The sequence below is a fragment of the Montipora capricornis genome, chromosome 8 (assembly GCF_036669925.1).
Source record: "Montipora capricornis isolate CH-2021 chromosome 8, ASM3666992v2, whole genome shotgun sequence".
NCBI lineage: Eukaryota > Metazoa > Cnidaria > Anthozoa > Scleractinia > Acroporidae > Montipora > Montipora capricornis.
Window position 1 is genome coordinate 31,852,798 of NC_090890.1, and position 17,500 is coordinate 31,870,297.

General features: G+C 40.3%; 2 protein-coding genes across 2 annotated transcripts in view; both read left to right on the forward strand.

Moving 5' to 3' along the window:
• Positions 1–5,217, forward strand: part of LOC138059247 (sorting and assembly machinery component 50 homolog) — a 15,976-nt gene extending 10,759 nt beyond the window's left edge. The window contains exons 14-16 of the mRNA XM_068904811.1: positions 56–202; positions 324–462; positions 3,985–5,217. Coding sequence (XP_068760912.1) covers positions 56–202; positions 324–462; positions 3,985–4,030 — 332 coding nt within the window. The 3' untranslated portion in view covers positions 4,031–5,217. The remainder of the gene's footprint in view (positions 1–55; positions 203–323; positions 463–3,984) is intronic.
• Positions 5,218–7,053: 1,836 nt separating this feature from the next.
• The window catches only part of LOC138059713 (glycogen [starch] synthase-like), a 23,369-nt gene continuing 12,922 nt past the window's right edge, over positions 7,054–17,500 (forward strand). The window contains exons 1-7 of the mRNA XM_068905319.1: positions 7,054–7,201; positions 9,554–9,735; positions 11,561–11,599; positions 14,579–14,731; positions 14,972–15,157; positions 16,089–16,103; positions 17,255–17,384. Coding sequence (XP_068761420.1) covers positions 7,123–7,201; positions 9,554–9,735; positions 11,561–11,599; positions 14,579–14,731; positions 14,972–15,157; positions 16,089–16,103; positions 17,255–17,384 — 784 coding nt within the window. The 5' untranslated portion in view covers positions 7,054–7,122. The remainder of the gene's footprint in view (positions 7,202–9,553; positions 9,736–11,560; positions 11,600–14,578; positions 14,732–14,971; positions 15,158–16,088; positions 16,104–17,254; positions 17,385–17,500) is intronic.

A 17,500-nucleotide genomic window follows, 5' to 3' on the forward strand; every position in this document is an offset into this window, starting at 1 on the left:
ATAAATAAATAAATAGAGTATGTACGTCACTAAACAGTTTCTGCTATTTTGTCAGGTGATTCCCTTGGCAATGATGCTTATTGGGCAGCAGGTCTTCACCTCTACACTCCATTACCGTTCAGACCTGCGCAAGGTGGATTGGGTGACCGGTTCAAGACACATTTGTTCTTGAATAGTGGCAATCTGGTGTCTCTTAGCGGAAGTATGCCCTTGCGCTTTTATGATAATAAACTTGCTGTATTTGCTTATTCCGTGTCGTTTAAATTCTTCATCTCGTTTCTTATACTGAATCTTGTATCTAACCCACAACAATTTTCTGGCAGGTCTTCCCTGGCGTAACAGACTGGCTGTGTTGAGGGAGAAAATCCGCTGGTCATGTGGTGCTGGACTCGTGCTGTTATTAGGTATCGCTCGATTGGAGCTGAATTACTGTGTTCCTCTTGGAGCACAAAGTTCGGACAGGTACTGTAACCGACTTTTTGAAACATTTTCTTCAACATGAAGACGCACAGTAAAAGGCGAGGTACCTTCTTGTTTTTTAAATCAATCCTCAGTCACTTTCCTCGCCCAGAGTCCTATTTTCTGTTTTTCTGTTTTTTAATCACAGTCTTGGATCATGAGTTGTACTTGAATGAAGTGATTTGCCAAAGTTCCTTGAAGCGTTTGGTTTTAGGCAGATTGTTCAGTGGTTTCTGGCTCGTAATTGAAGTATAAAAAATCCGTGGCTCAAGAACGTCAATCCCCGTGCTTAATCTCCCTATTACCGTAATTACAATTCCAGGAAATCTTCCGCTTACTGACTCAGAGAAATCTGTTCTCAGTAAGGGCCTAAATTTTGTCCCTATTACCAAACGCACCAACGAATTTTCTATTAAGCAAGATGTCGAAAAATTCCTTCGCCGCGTTCAGTTAAAAGCCTTTTTTCATGACAAAGAGGATGATTCGGACACTCCTAATAAAGATACTTTTGAAACACTTCTAGTTCGCAAATCCAAATGGACTCCCCCAGAGGGACAATTTGCCTCTTTAGATTTTTTCACCAAAAAATGCCGTCACGACATTCACAAACTTAAATTCAATCGCAACACTAAATTTTCCAACCTTTCCTCGGAAGAGTGGGCGGCGCTTAAAAATCTTAGTAAACGCAACGACATAGTTGTCAAATCGGCCGACAAAGGCGGCGCGGTAGTTGTTTGGCGGTCCGACCTTTACCAAAAAGAAGCTTTGCGGCAACTTTCGGATACCTCGTTTTATGCCAAAATCCCTAAAGATCTCACTTCCAAAAATCAAAAACTTGTCAAAGACACCATTCAAAATCTTATAGTTAATCAAGAATTACCGGACACTGCCACTAATCTCATCATCAACACCCCTAGAACTTCGTGCATTTACTTCTCGCCTAAAATTCACAAACCCAACAACCCAGGTCGCCCTATCGTTTCTGCCTGTAGTTGCCCCACCGAACTCATTTCTAGCTACTTAGACAGGATTATGACGCCTATCGTCAAATCTTTGCCATCATACATTAAAGACAGTACACACGCACTACAAATTTTCCGCGATTTCAATTTCTCCGGCCAAGACAAACTTATTTTCACCATGGACATTACATCTCTATACAAAGTCATTCCTAATAGCGAAGGTCTTCAAGCACTTAAACACTTTTTCGATCAACGCACTGTCAAAGAACCTAGCTCGGAAACGCTCCTCCGCCTTGCCGAACTAGTTTTAACGCTTAATTGTTTTTCATTCGCCGGCAACTATTACAAACAAATTAATGGTGTAGCGATGGGCACAAGAATGGGACCTAGCTATGCCAATCTTTTTGTAGGATATGTTGAACACCAATTCTTTAATCAGTACAACGGCCCCAAACCTGAACTCTACGGCCGTTACATCGACGACTGCATCGGCGCTATTTCATCCAGCAGAGAAGAACTCGATCAATTTATAACCTCCGTCAACTCTTTTCATCCGGCTCTTAAATATACCTGGGAAATTTCGGAAACTTCATTGGCTTTTCTAGATATCAAAGTTTCTATTAGAGGCAACGTGCTATGTACTAGTGTGCACTACAAACCTACTGATTCACACAGTTATTTGTTGTATTCATCGTCACATCCATCACATGTCAAGAACTCCATCCCTTATTCTCAATTTCTTAGACTTCGACGTCTATGTAGTGATGACTCCGATTTTTCCAGCAAATCAGAGGAGATGTGCCAGTTCTTCGAAAAACGTGGCTATCCTGTCTCTGTGGTCAAAGCGGGCCATCATCGCGCCCAACAATTTGATCGACAGTCATCACTACAAACGTCACAAAAAGATAAGAATGACAGAATTCCATTCACCCTCACTTTCCATCCTCATAATCACGCAGTCAAAAGCATCATTCTTAGTAATTTTAAATTACTCCAAAATGATCCCGAGACTGGTAGAATCTTTTCGCAACCTCCACTTATTTCATTCAAACGCGACAAAAACGTAGGCAACTTTTTAGTTAGAAGCGCGCTCAAAACTAACGAGCAACCCGGCACTTTCAAATGCGCGCGCTCACGATGCAAAACTTGTCTTTTCATTGTTAACACTAGCAAGATATCGGGACCTAAGCGATCTGTTAAGATCACCGATCGTTTCACATGTACCTCCGCAAATGTCATTTATTGCATAACCTGCACGTTATGCAATAAATTATACATTGGTGAGACAGGTAGACGACTAGGTGACCGATTCCGCGAACACCTTCGCGATGTTGAGAAGAATGACAAGGATGCATCCAAGCCAGTCGCTCGCCATTTTAATCTGCCTAACCACTCCAAAAAACACATGGCTATCTGCGGCCTTTCCCTACATCTAGGTACGACGGAAAGCCGCAAGAATCTGGAACAAAAATTCATCTTTCAAATCGGCACCCTTAATCCTCACGGTATTAACGAACGCTTTTCATTTAACTAATATATTCCTATTTTTCACGTTGCCATGTTACCACCAATAGCGTAGCTCCTACTCTACTATAAAAACTACACGTAACCCATAATCCCTCGATTCGCTCTGACGAAGGGCTAACGCTCGAAACGTCAGCTTTTAGAATCTCTGTACGGTGGCCAATTTACGTTATCAACTCCGTTGATAAAACCAAATTTTTGTATCTTACTTCCCCACCGACGCAGCACCACAGTTTCTTTAGAAACTACCCCTTCATTCTCCCTATTAATGGCCTAGTTCCCACGAATCTGCTATCGCTCAATTGTAGAACAATCGGAAAGTCACAGGCTTTACTACTACTTCTCGGAGCACTCGCGATTTTTTCCCGACTATCCCCGAAATATGATCGAAAAAAATTCGTCTGTTCATTATCCGTTATCATGTGGCATCTTCGGCTCTATTATGGTTTGGGGATTGGTTCTCTGAACCAATCCCGAGAGCCGTTGTTATAATCGCTTCTGATCATGCGCGGCCGACTGAGCGGCCTTTACAGCAAGTGGGATCCCCGCATCCGAGGTCACTAGTGGCCAACTTCCCCGCGCGCTCGACTAATTTCCCTCTCTTCAAAGGCCTGATACGAAGGCTATGATGTTTCGAGCGTCTTAGGGAGCATACGCAACAATGACGACCATAACTTCCCGGAAACCGTACGATTACAACTTGTTCCGAACTAAAAGTGTTGAACTGGTTTGAAGGACAAATTTAAGAATGAGAATCCAAAATTCATCGCCGTGTTAGCGTGTACTCCACATAATGGTCATTTTACGCCATTTATAAGCAAACAAGCAGAAAAGAAATCCCCGAAACTGCTAAAACTCAAAACGAGGAGAGAACAGAGTTTTTAGCCGTCAACCCTGTCATTGTGTGTTTTCTTGCGTTACATCGCACTCATTGTCGGCAGAGGAAGGTCATATATGAAGTACCTACCTCAGGGTTTTTACTGTTTACTGACTCAATTTTACTAAAATTGATTTTGGTTTCTCTGTTTGTGTGTTTCAGTGTAAATCATGGCGTTCAAATCGGTGTTGGAATCAACTTCCTTTGACGAAGCGATCATTCGAAATGTACCAATGTAATATTAGGAACTGGACAGCAGGAAAAAAGGGAGTAGGAACTTGGAACGTTTCACAAGCAGACGAGTAATATTCCGCCATGGCGGAAAATTAACACCATCCAATGAGAGACAAAACACAGACATCCTTGTGGCAATGACAGGCACGAATCCAGTGATCTTGATCTTTGAAATAACGGCGACAAGACAAAAGACCAACTTCACTCGAAGGCTTCTTTTTCGATAGGACGTTTTCAACCAGCCTCTAGGGACACCAGTAATAATAGAGAAATGTGCGACTTCTGGTGGACGAACAAACGAAGCTAATGAGAGGTCTTTGTTTTCGTCCACCAACATGGCGGCGATGACGTCACGTGAAAACCTCCTATACCTTTAAGCCTTATTACGGCAGATGTGGGCGCCGCTCAAATCCCATAACTGGCCTCAAGTGATACTGTAGCCTACGTAGCAAGCGCTAAAATGGGAGGGAAAGAGGGATGCAGAGCGAGTGCTGAAATGGAAGTCCAGTCCTCTTCTACAACATTCGCTCTGGCACCCTCTTTCCCTCAACCATTAAAGCTCTACCGAAAATTTCAGTGAACTTTGGAGCGCACGTGCGCGTGCATTTGCACGAACCCCCAGCGTTGGGATGCGCTCGGCGAGCGATATCGTCTACCGGGACTATGCGTTTAACGGACCTTCATACGCTTGTTAGAGCAAGAATTGTCAAATTGAAACAAAAAAATATGATTATTTGCCACATGTGAAGATAACACTGTCACATAATCAGATATTAGGGAATTTAAGATCTACAACGGCGACGGTTGACGAAAACGTCACCTCAAAGTCTCGTTCACGTCCTACAATATGGGTGAAGTATCCTAAAAATAAATTGGTTCGAGCGGTTTCAGACTTAAAATAGAGAATGCAGGATTCTCTGTTGCATGCTTACGTTGTCGTCAAAACCTCAAATTTGGTTATTTCACGCCGTCGTTATGCAGAGGACCTCTAAGATACGTGCTAAAATCCGTGCTGCACGATTATTTATGCTCTTTTAACCAATGATATTACTGTTTTGTGGTGATGTCGTAGTCGTAGCCGTCGCCGTTTCTTAAATTCCATGTTGCCAATTTTCTTTCTCTTAAGAGAGAGGCCAGCATTAAAGAATACGCAGGACTTTAGTTTCACGACTGGTTTTATTTTGGTCGGGAAAGTTTCGTGGACTAGAGGAAAAAACACGTGTTTGCCCTTGGTTTTGGTCACGGTGGATAGTTCTGACCATAGGCAACCCAAGTTTGCGTCACTAGAGTGCGTGGCATAATGAATTACGAGTGGGAAGATGACCTGTGAGTGCAAGAGGTATTGGGTTACCGGCAGACGGTGAGAATTTAAACGCGTTATAATACTTTGTATGGGAAATAAAATACCGTCGATTATGAAGCCTAAAAAAACACTCATTTTAACGTTCATTTAATAGAATGAATAAAACTGACTCACCTCTGGTGTATTTTTGTGCGTTTTGGTGCTTATTTTACCGTTTCGGGAATTCCGTGTTTTCACTGTCCTAAGACAAAGTCAAGGCAGCACACTAAGATTTCCACCGTAAGCTCACGTAGTCAGCTCAGAGGCGGTTTGCGCCTCGAAAATCCATCTCAGCTGCGATTTTTTTAACGCAAAGCTAAAGCCCCATCATTTTCGCACTTCGGTGAATGTTTCGTCGAGAAAAATCCCCACGCACTTGGCTGGAAATAGCATTTTCTGCTTCCGATTCCACGATAGCTGATGAATTTAACAGCTGATGATTTTGTGAATGCTCACGGAGCTTGGGTCCGAGGTCAAATTAACTCCACCCGATGAGGTACAGTCATTTCATGTACAACACTTACCCCATCCCCACAGCGGCTCTCGTAGCAATGGAGCTGTTCGAGAAGCCACAACCATATTTGGTAACTCACTTGACCAAAACAGAAAATGCCTAAAAACTCAGCGAGTTAACTATGTTTTTCACAAAGGTTTAACTAAACCGTATAGAACAGTCTATCAAAATCTGTAGCATGGATCTTAAAGAAAGTTATTTCTCAAAAAAATTGTGACGTCATAAGACCCTCCTTTGATGCACTTTTCAAACTGTCACTTCCATTTTTTTGTCCAAATAGAAATTCTATTCTCCAGTTTACGAAAAATGTTGGGGCGGTTCCCATTCGGGGAAAAAAGCGCCTCTCCCTTTCGTTTTCTGAGAGTTTTTACTTATGTTTTTCACTGAAACGCACGGCAGAGGACTGGGACTAGTTGAGTATGCGCCTTCTGATTGAAGTGATGTCAGATTACCATTGAAAAAGTAAGTATTATATGTAAGACTTCTGTAAGACTACGTATATTGTCCCGACTTTACCAGTGTTACTATGTGTAAGGCAAAGTATGTTAGATGATTTTGGTCCATAACTATATATGTGTAAGGCTGCGTAGAATCGGCTGCGTATGTATGTACCTGTCCTTAGCTTTCTGTAACCCCATAACTTGTTTAACCCCGTAACTTCCGTTATCTTGTAATTATTATTTTTGTAACCCCGACGTAATTTCTGTAACCCCGTTGGGCTCTTCACTAAATAGATTCCTCAAATAGCATTCTCAGAGGAATGACCAAGAGATATAACAAGCGTTCCTGGGATGACGTCACAAACATCTCCAGTCCCCTGCTGTACTCGCGCGGTTTTGTACCCCGCTGGAAGTGAAATGCTGCGTCTTTTAATGGCTAAAACTACGGAAAGAAAAATCAAAATTGAAAAAAAAATTTTGCAGTTATTATCAGGATAATGGGTACATTCAATCAAGCAAATTAAAAAAAATCTGTCATATACACTTTAAGTGCCCCATCCAAACAAAATATATTATTCGTCCCCAAACGGAAGTCAATTTCTCGCCTTACCCCCAGCCCCTCCCACTCCCACGTTTGACACTGGAAGTCAGTCGATTTGGTCAGCAGCTTTGCACGCTTCGCTGAAAGAGTGTCATGTGAACGACAAGAAAGTCACGGTAGCTCGAAGCGGTGAAATGTTCGGATACATGTAATACCTTTAGTTGCAGGAATGGAAAATCATCTCTCTACCGAGGATGGAGAACCTGACTATTTTACCTTTGAAGTGTCTTGGGAGGTTGCTAACAAAGGTAATCGTCTTAACTTCTTTGCTTCTACTGCGCTTACCTCTGTGGGTTGATCACCATCCCTCAAATAAGTGGGTACCTTGGCAGACGTGGTATTGGTCACAATGTCGGTTTATTAAATGGAAAAACGAAGTTGACACGTTAGCTACGAAAATATTCAGGCAATATTTTTGCATTTATAGTTTAAAAATTTGCCCTTAGTTGTAGATCACTGTTTATCTGAGCTTTTAGGAGCACAGATCCTTCATGTAGGGAAATTGTATGCCACATAAATTGTGGAGAAGTCTTTCTATATATGCGCGTGTTGTACTGTTGTCTGAAATCAATAGGCCTTAATTTATGGTCTTGATGCTCTTTTTGCTTGAAGAGTATAAAAGGGTATGTGGCCATTTCCGCTTTCAACGTGGCTTTACGAAAGCTTTCGAGCGACAGATCCATTTCCTTTATTGAATCACCAAATTCTGAACATCTGAAATATGCTTCATAATACTTGACATAGATATAGAAGTATATTCACAGAATTTAAATGTAATAATCCAAGTATTTATTCAAAGACGTAGTTGTTGTTTATACAAGCCTGTTTTGTCGTAAGTCTAGTAATTCAGCAGGCCCTTCAGTAGACCCTGCTGGGCTGTAGAATGCTCAAAATTTCACTTTGTTGTTAAACAAGATGAAATAGGGACTAGGGGCCTGACCAAGAGTAGCAGGTTTAGTTGTTACATGTATTTGCCTGGTTTTACACCAAAATTTGAGACTGAATCACTTTAAAGGGGCTCTTTCACATGTCATGACACCCAAAATGTAGAGTGGAACGTTGCAATAACCAATTATTTCTGCAGGATGATATAAAAGAAATCCAGTGAAGCAATGCCTTGGACTCCTTTATTGGAGAGATGAAGACATCTTTCCAGACCAATCAAATTGAACCCAATGTATATAGATTGAGTGGTACCTCACTAAACAGCCTTCATGATTATCTGAAACTTATAGAAACTTATATCTGACAGCCATCTTATTTTCAGAGGGAAATGTAAATAACCTCTTACAGTTTTGTAACTCTGGCCTGCTATAAATAACAGTAATAATAGTAGTAATAATAATAATAATAATAATAATAATAATAATAATAATAATAATAATAATAAGAATAAGAATAAGAATAAGAATAATAATAATAATAACAACAACAACAACAATAATAATGGCATTGTGTAGGCCGGACATGTTCTAGCGAGCTTGTTAGGACTTCGCCGGTTCAGAAAGTCACCCAAGTTTGGAGCATCGTATAGCATCTTAAGAAGTACCTGGAGTGCTTTGCTAGTTGTCTAACTTAAAAGTGGGACAGAGAGGTGTCTTCAAATGCCAGGAATTTTGAGAAGCTTTTTAAACTTTTGAACTTTTTAGTTTGTGTTTCTTATGTGGAAATGGGTAGACAGGGAGGGTTGAGAAGTCAAATGAGGATCAAATGGACTGAGGAGATGAATGAGGCTTTACTGCAATGTAAGAAGAAAGCGATACAGCTTACAAAGAGCGCCATCAAAACGGTAGAAAGATCGGGTATATGCAGTTGATGAAGAATAATTTATGTGGGATGATTTGGGTTATCAGCACTTGGTGTTGAATAGCCAAAACCTGCGAGATTGTGCTGCTGCTCTGGAAAAGACTTTAGGAGATTCTGCAAGTGATATAGTTAGTTGGAATAGTGCACATACAGTTGTACTGAGAAGGATCCTGTCCATCAAATGAAAAACTCCCCTGGTACTTCAGGACCAAGGAATGGTCACGGTTCTAGGAGAGTGTAGATGGCAATTCATTGCACTGAAAGTGTTAATAATAATAAAATAATAATAATAATGATGATGATGATGATGATGTCAAGTGTCAAGCGTATCAAGTACTGGCTAGGGGTGCTAATTGGGGACAAGCACTGTACAGAAATCAAGGAGAGGGAAAGACCAGAGTACCCATAGGAAAACCTCTTGGACCTGAGTAGAAGAACCAGCAAAATAATTCAACCCACAAGTGATGCCAGGTCTGAGAGTTGAACCTGTGCCACATTGGTGGGTTGCCTGTGCCCTCATTAAGTACTGCACCATCCTTGCTCCCATGAAATGAAATCAAAGTTAAAAACTGAAGTATGGTACTTAGCAAAAAAAAACCTTTGGAGCTGAGTTCAGAACTAACAGATTCAACCCATAAGTGATAAAAACCAGAAACTTAGGGCTCCAGCAAATTGTCTCTCCATCATACTAACCTTGTACCTCTAAATCACCATCGAAAACCAATGCCCTTAAGCTACTGGGCTGTTCTTTATCGTTTTACTGAGAATGAATTTTGTTTGCGTTATTATTTCAGTTGGTGGGATCTACACTGTCATACGATCTAAAGCTCCAGCAGCAGTTGACGCTCTTGGAAACAAATATTGCCTTGTAGGATTATACAATGACTTGCAGTGCAAGACGGAGGTGGAAACGATGGAACCAGAAGATCCAAGTATGAAGGGAGCAGTACAGGCTCTGAGAGACAGTGGAGTAGAGGTTCATACATAACGTTATACATTAATAATTACATGCAGTCTCATGTTTGAATTCTAACATTAAAATAAAGGTAGTGATGGTGTGGTAGTCAGAGGCTGGTTCCAGAACTTTTTTTCAGGTCCATAGTAAAGACAATAACAGCCTTCTCAAAATCAGCCGGTCGACGGCTCAATGAGCCGCCTCCTCAGAAAGCTTGACCATCTCCTTCTAGTCAGAAAATGTCAGACAATACATTTTAAGCTCGAACGTGAAGTCACTGGAGATATTTTAAAACCGTGAAAAAAGTTTGTTTGACGTACAAATTTTGGGTCCACAATATTTTTTTGCCTCGCGCACATGAAATGTTTATTTAACTAGCATTCCAGTATTTCTCATCAGACTCCAAGCAAGTGTCAAATCCATATGTGAAAGTTCGTCGCTTTAAATCCACCAGATTGCACTAAATTGCATCTGTGAATGTCTAAATTTGAAAAAATCCGTAGGGGAGACCCTCCTAGAAGCTTGCATCCTTTGGGCACTCGCTTGGGTGCCTTTAGCACCAAACCTTCTCCACCTTCTTTATGACCTGCTCCCAAAAAATATTTTGAGAAGGCTGCAATAAAGGCACAGTTTATTGCATGATACTTTGTGGTGATTTTAAGAAATGCATGTAACCAAAGTAGTCACATAACATGGGTAGTTTGAGCCTACATTGCGTGTTACAGCCAAGATAACATTATTGGCAACCTGTGTATTTCTTTAAGAGCTTGATGGGAGAGTATTTGTGAGAAATTGAAGACAATCCGAAGTTCACATTTCCTATTCTGAGGCAATGGCTTTACACAAAATAAGCAAAATTTTAGAGTGATAACAAGTTAAGGGAATTACTAGTCACCTCTAGTAGCTATCTGTGGTGCTTAATTAAGGATGCTCAAAGCAGTTTTAACATTTTCAACAAACTGTACTACATGTAATTGGAAGGATTGAATCTACCAAACGTTTTCACGTAATGGTAATGTTATGATGCCATATGAAACACCAATAGATGCTTAACAAGATGCACTCATTAATGTAGCACTGACCAAATGGGTTACCATGGCAACAAAAGAGCCATCTAAAAACAGCTTATATTTTGTCTTCAAACGCATAAACGCATCTCAAAAATGAACTGGAGACATATCTTTTAGGAGTCTTGCAGCTCTGTTATGCAATAACTCATGTGATGTTTCCCAATGGATGGCCTACACAGTTGATCAGTTATTGACAGAAGGAGATGCTTTTCAAGAGCATCTGACCCTGACCTGATTGATGGATCTGATAATCTCTAAACTTCTCAACAAAGCAGAGCAACAATTTAGGTAGACAATGAAGGTTGCGTTTTAGTTGTGTTACAAAAAACGTTTGTTGCGTTGTAATTTATGACAAAATAACATCATTGGTATGTCCTCTGTCTGTCATTATGTTGTCTTGTTCTGATACTTGCAGAAACGATAATATATTATTGTCTCTCATTTCTCGCAGCATTTCACTTTTGATAAAAACGGCTAGTTAAGCAATTATTAAGTGAAACTGTGTTGTAGAGTTAGTCTTTCTGATAACATGTTCCCTCCAAATTGTTGAAACCGGTTTGAGCCACCTTAAAAACAGCTCTGCTTGAGCTTTCCTTTAAAAGCAGCTCTGCTCTAGCTCCCCTTTGTTCTCCTCCTTATCCTGGCTGATTCAATGCACCAAATGTACTGTAGACTTCAGAGGTTATAGGCCAATCTCCATGTACATTTATATTATTGTTTTGGCCCTCTTCCTTTCAACCCTTTGTGGTTGTTAATGGTCTCTTTATCTCTTTCAGACGCACTTTGGAAGGTGGTTGATTGATGGGTATCCCAAGGTACTGCCTTTGAAAACTGTACTCTTGTTGTGTCAATATGAAATCATGTGACATTATACCATCTTATAATGACTTTTTTCAGTGGCCAGTGGCCTATAATGAGTTGTGAGGTAACTCTGACCCCTATTTGATACAGACCTGAGGGCTCTTGATTATTGCGATAGTCATGTTACCCAGTGCTAAGTAGTCTGTAATCAGATGTAAATATTAACTACTTAGTAACCAAGAGTGCCTTATGTGCAGACACGCACAAAGAGGATTAAGTAAGTAACCAACCAAGAGTGAGGTTGTTACAGCAAAATCTCAAACTATGCTGAGGTTTGAGATTTTGCTGCAACAACCAAATGGTCAAGGGTATTAAGTTGTTTATTATATGGCTAACAGAACGGTTCTAAAGAAGAAAAAGCTAATTTGCATAATCCATAATCGGCCTGTAGGCATTATGGCAGAATAATGCCCTTGCGCTTAGCTGCTCTTAGCCAATCACAGTGTGCATTGTATCGGGCAGAAACACTAGCCATATAATAAAAAAGGGTATCATGTGCAGATACAGATAAAATGAATTAATGATCTTCTTACATACATATACTAGACAATTAAGCCTTTCACTCCTCAATAGTCACCCAATGATGATATAAACATTATTTTTGGGGTTAGACAGAGTAGTACTTATAAGTGTTACTCTCAGGAGAGGAAGGGTCAAGTCAGTCATTGAAAAAGCTTTAAAACTATGCGGCCTCCCATTTCTATCTCCAGTGGGGACGATGTGGTGGTGATGACCATGTTGTTGACGAGAATAGCAATGATGACTACATGTATGATCATAATGATCAACAAATGTGACCCTCCATATGACTTTGATGCTAAAGGTGAGAGCATGCTCACATCATGCGTACACAACACGGCTTGTCTGTCATGAAGACACAGATATGCACATATTAAACAGCCAATACAAAAGAAGACACACTTGCCTTGTTTTCGAAGACTTCAATCAGCAAATTCCATTGTCTTTCTTATCGTGCACAATGTCACGCTTAGTGTGCCAATGACCACATGCTTAGCGTGCAGTTGAACATGTGTAGTATCAATAAAGCTAATGCCTATTTCAGTTGGACAACACGACTTACAACAAGCACTTTGATGAATTAAAACAATCATTACAACTCAGGCTATCCATGTAAAAAAACTCGCGACCCGTGAGCACGGCTCATGTATCCATGCAAAAAATCGGCAGTAGTGCGAACGATAGTTTTGAGCCGTTCTAATAACTCAAGCTTTAGTATATCCATACAAAAAATCAGCAGGAGTACGAACAATAATTTTGAACAGAACCATTCGAATAACTCAAGCTTTAGAATATCCATGCAAGAAATTGGAAGTAGAACGGACGATAATTTTCAGCCGATCGAATAACTTGACCCTTTCGAAGCCGGTGAAATTTCAAATCTTCAGAAATGCAACAGGCCTAACACTGCTTTTTTTCAGATTCTTTCTGCCTTTGCTGTCATAACATTTTTGATGATTGATATACTTTTAAAAGAGACTCGAATTTAACACAAGAGCTTTCCCAAAAACGTTGGAAAGTTGACAGTATTCTGTTCCAACACTGTCAGCATGACTCAACCAGGTCATACATGACCATGCGTGACCTGTATCTTCTATGCACGTTGAATGTTTTTCGTAAAATTCCCGTAAGTTATTAAAAAAAACAAAATACTGTAATCCTTAACCTCAAATCTTTCAGTTTACTGTTAGCGATGCATTTCTCATCTTTATCCCCGTACCATTCTCGTCACCAGAGCCTTGGATCAATCCAAGGCTCTGGAAACTCTATGCCGGAGAACATGAGCCATAGGGTTCTTATGGCGAAGAATTGGCTATTTGAACCTTACGGCGCCTGCTCACTCCTCGTGCTAACATGAATGCACCAATCAGAGAGGCTTTTGATTGTTCTTCATAAAACCAATAAGAAGACACTTTGCTTTAGGGTTCCCCAGAGCTCTTCTCTCCTTCAGTCGAGAGAAGAGTTCTGGGGTCGAGATCGTCCCCGTACAAGTTCTCTTTTTTGCCGGTGCGAATGACATGCAAAGGCCGCCGCACACTAGCGGATTTTCGGAGGACGGCAGAAGTTTTTACTTGCTGCCAGTGCAGTGTACGGTGAATTCCGACAAGTCTTCGGCAAGATCGGACAATAATTCTTAGGTTTGTAAACAATATATTTTTTAGTTCTTTTGTCATTAAGTGGCATACTTCCCAGTACGTCCTTTCCCGAGGCTCTTCAATAAGCGAGGTAAATGAGCACACTTAGAGTGCTTGCTCTCTTGCTAGCGTGTTGTGTCATTTTGCACTCTTGTTTTGTTTTCAAAGGTTAACACGCTTCTTTGTTCGGCTGCTCACAAAAGAATTTGCTAATGAAGTGTGCTTCAGGACACACATTAAGCGTGCTAAAACCAATTTCTATTGTTTTTAAGTGTAGGCATGTTGTGACCGTGCTATCACCTTTAGCATCAAAGTCACATGGAAGGTCATAAATCTCTGAGGCTCCATGGTAGAGCATTTGACGTAGTAATCAAAATGTCATCAGTTTGACTACAGTACTTTCAGAAGCACTGATATCAAAGTTTTTTAAGTACCACCAAGTCGTCATTGAAAAAGTCTCTTGTTGGGAGCTCTCAAATGTATTTAGGTGCCAGTATCCTCAAGTTACCACTGAGGAAATACATGTCTTCGTTGATAGTGATGATGTTGGTGACAGTACTGATGGTGTTGATGGTATTTATGGATAATTCGGATAATGTGTGAAGGATGACGTAGACATCATAATAATTATTATTGCTGATGTTGGTGGCAATGGAAAGGATTGGTTCATGTATAATTTACCTTGTGTTTGCAAGTACACTATGTACATTGTATGATTTGTGAACATGCATGATCAAATTCATTTTGGAACTTTCATTTTTTTCTTGCTTATCTTTGTAGGTTGTTCTGTTCAACATTGGCTCAATATACCACAAATTAGGGAAGTTTAAAAGTGAATTTTGGTCTCGCACACACATTGGACTCCCTGATCCTGATACTGAGTCAAATGATGCTGTTGTGTTGGGATTTTTAGTGGCGCAGTTTATTGGAGAGGTGAGGACAATAGGAAGATTTCTATCTAATCTGATAAATATAAAAAATCTGATAAATTATAAAATAATGTTTATCGTAATAATCAAATAATGTGTAGTGCTGAGAAGTTGTTTGTCTATCATTTCCTTCTCACAAAATTAAAGAAATGTCCATCTAGAAGTAATACATTCATTCGGTGTTTACTCCCAAGTTTCTGGTAGTCCTGATAATTGCATTGACTGTTTTTTCCTCTGTTTGTAGTACCGTGCTAGATGTGACCCAGATTTAGCCATAGTTGCCCATTTTCATGAGTGGCAGGCAGGTGTTGGACTAGTCCTGCTACGCACAAGTAATGTTGCAGTTGGGACAGTTTTCACAACACATGCAACTCTGTTAGGGAGATATCTTTGTGCTGCTAATGTGGATTTTTATAACAATTTGGATAGGGTGAGTGGGTTATCATCATCTATATCAAGTTAAAAGCATCTATGAGTAAAATCCAGAAAAATCCAGCAAAACTGAACACCTGACCTAAAGAATTAGTATATAAAGAATCCACTGGTACGACTTCCCTATGAATATCTTGCATCAAAAAGCTGCAGTTGTCAGATTTTGGTCAGGGAGACTTTTTGTTCCATTTTTGTTTGTTGTACTGTATTGAGTATTTTGCCAATCCCATATGCAATATGTCTTGAGCTGTCTTCACATAAAAACAATGCAAGTTATTTACTGTTATCAATTGCTTTGAAGTGAACAGGATATCCATTGTTTTAATGCAAGTTACCCCCAAAATGAACTGTATTATGGAATTTGCAAAAATAGAGAAGGGCATGGAGTTCCCGGTGTTGTGGTCTGATCTATGGATATAGGGGTTCGGTGTCAATTGGGACAAAAGTTCTGTTCCTCTCCCCTGCCACTATAGCTTGGAGGACTCAAGCATGTACAAGAGTGTCCCTTGGAGCTGGGATTGGTTGGCTGGATTGCTGAGACTTGCAGACAGCCAGTGGGCTGCTTCTTGATGCACCACCCATGCAGTTTCTTTGCTTGCGTGTACTGAACCATGAAGCCTAGAGAGATGACCAAAAAGTTTTAAAATTTGGATTTACATATATTTTTTCAAAAACAGACTGAGGCAATACTTCAATTAGTTGTTTTTTAGACCAAAATTCTTTGTTTATTTGACTAGTACAGGTAAAGTATATTATCCTTTTTGGATCAACCAGGAAATGTTAAAGTGCTATATATTCATTTACCCTACTGGTCAGTGCAGTGGAATGCCATGGCATTTTGAAGAAAATGAAATTCTCTGTTCAGTGTTTGATGATGCATCTTTTTGTGTTTTTGTTTCATGAACACTTGCAATGATTTTTATGTGCAGTTTGAAGTTGACAAGGTTGGTGCTACACAAATGTTGAATAATAACAATAATTATTATTCCCCATATTACATTAAATTTTTAATTTAAGTCCCTGTGACGCTCATTTTTTTCCTAGATTTTTAACAATTTTGGTTTGAGTATTTACAGTGTCTGGAGTGTAGTACAGCTGTACTTCATAGTCACTGTGTATAAAGTCTCTGCTTACGAGCCAGAAGGCCCATCAGGCCGGCGACTAGGAGTATTTCTCCTCCCCCCTGGATGGGATGCTAGTCCATGGCAGGGTTACCCCCAGCATTTCGCTGGTACCCATTTATACACCTGGGTGGAGAGAGGCACCGTGAGAGTAAAGTGTCTTGCCCAAGAACACAACGCAATGTCCCCAGCCAGGACCCGAACCTGGACCACTCGATCCGGAGTCAAGCACACTAACCATGAGGCACAGCGCCTCCCAGTCGCTGTGTATGATCAATGCATTTTTAAAGGCCTTTGATTTTTGGCTGAGCCAGTTGTGTCCTGGTAACTAATGATGTCAAAGAAGTCAAGAATGTAATTCCATTCTGAATCGTCAGAACATTCACAGCATCTGAAGGGTACATGTAACTATTGTCCAACAATGTCTATAAAGACCAACAAAAAGCTCTTACTAGATTTTCAACAAGACTTCTATTCTCACACTTTCGCACATTTCTCTCTGAATAGACTTGATCAAGTTACTTAATTCTTTGATGTCACTAGTTAACAGGGCCCAACTGGCTTGGCCAAAATTTTTTGCAGCATGCAAATCAAACGCCCGCTAAAACGCATGGATACACTATGAGGGAAAATGTTTTGAAGTACAACACTCCCATTCACACCTCAAATTAGCCCTAGGACACCCCCTATTGATGAGGAAAATCGTCTGGCATTGGGCTCATAGAGGATATTACATGGCCACGCGGAGATACGGAATTTCTCTTCAAGTGTTGAAAAATATTTCACTCGTTCGATGCACTCACTCGTGAAATATTTTTCAACACGTTGCAACAGAAAAATCAAAATGATGGCTGAATTCTGTGGTATTGTAGTTGCATGTTGGGTGATTAAAGATCAATTTTTAGTCGCCCTAAAGTCACCATCGGCGACAAGGCGACTGCGAAGTTTTAGCCTTGGTTTTAATTATCTTGCAGGAAGCAGGTGATCGCAAGATTTATCATCGTTATTGTCTTGAACGGGCAGCCACTGCCAGTGCTCATGTCTTTACTACTGTTTCACACATCACGGCTGATGAGGCAGAGCACCTACTCAAGAGAAGGGCTGGTGAGTATCCTCATAAAGGGAGTTAAAGCAATGACTACAACGACAGCAACAGAGTAAGCAAGTAAAGTGAGGGAACAAAAGAATTACTACAGCAATAGATAAGCAATAATTCCTTT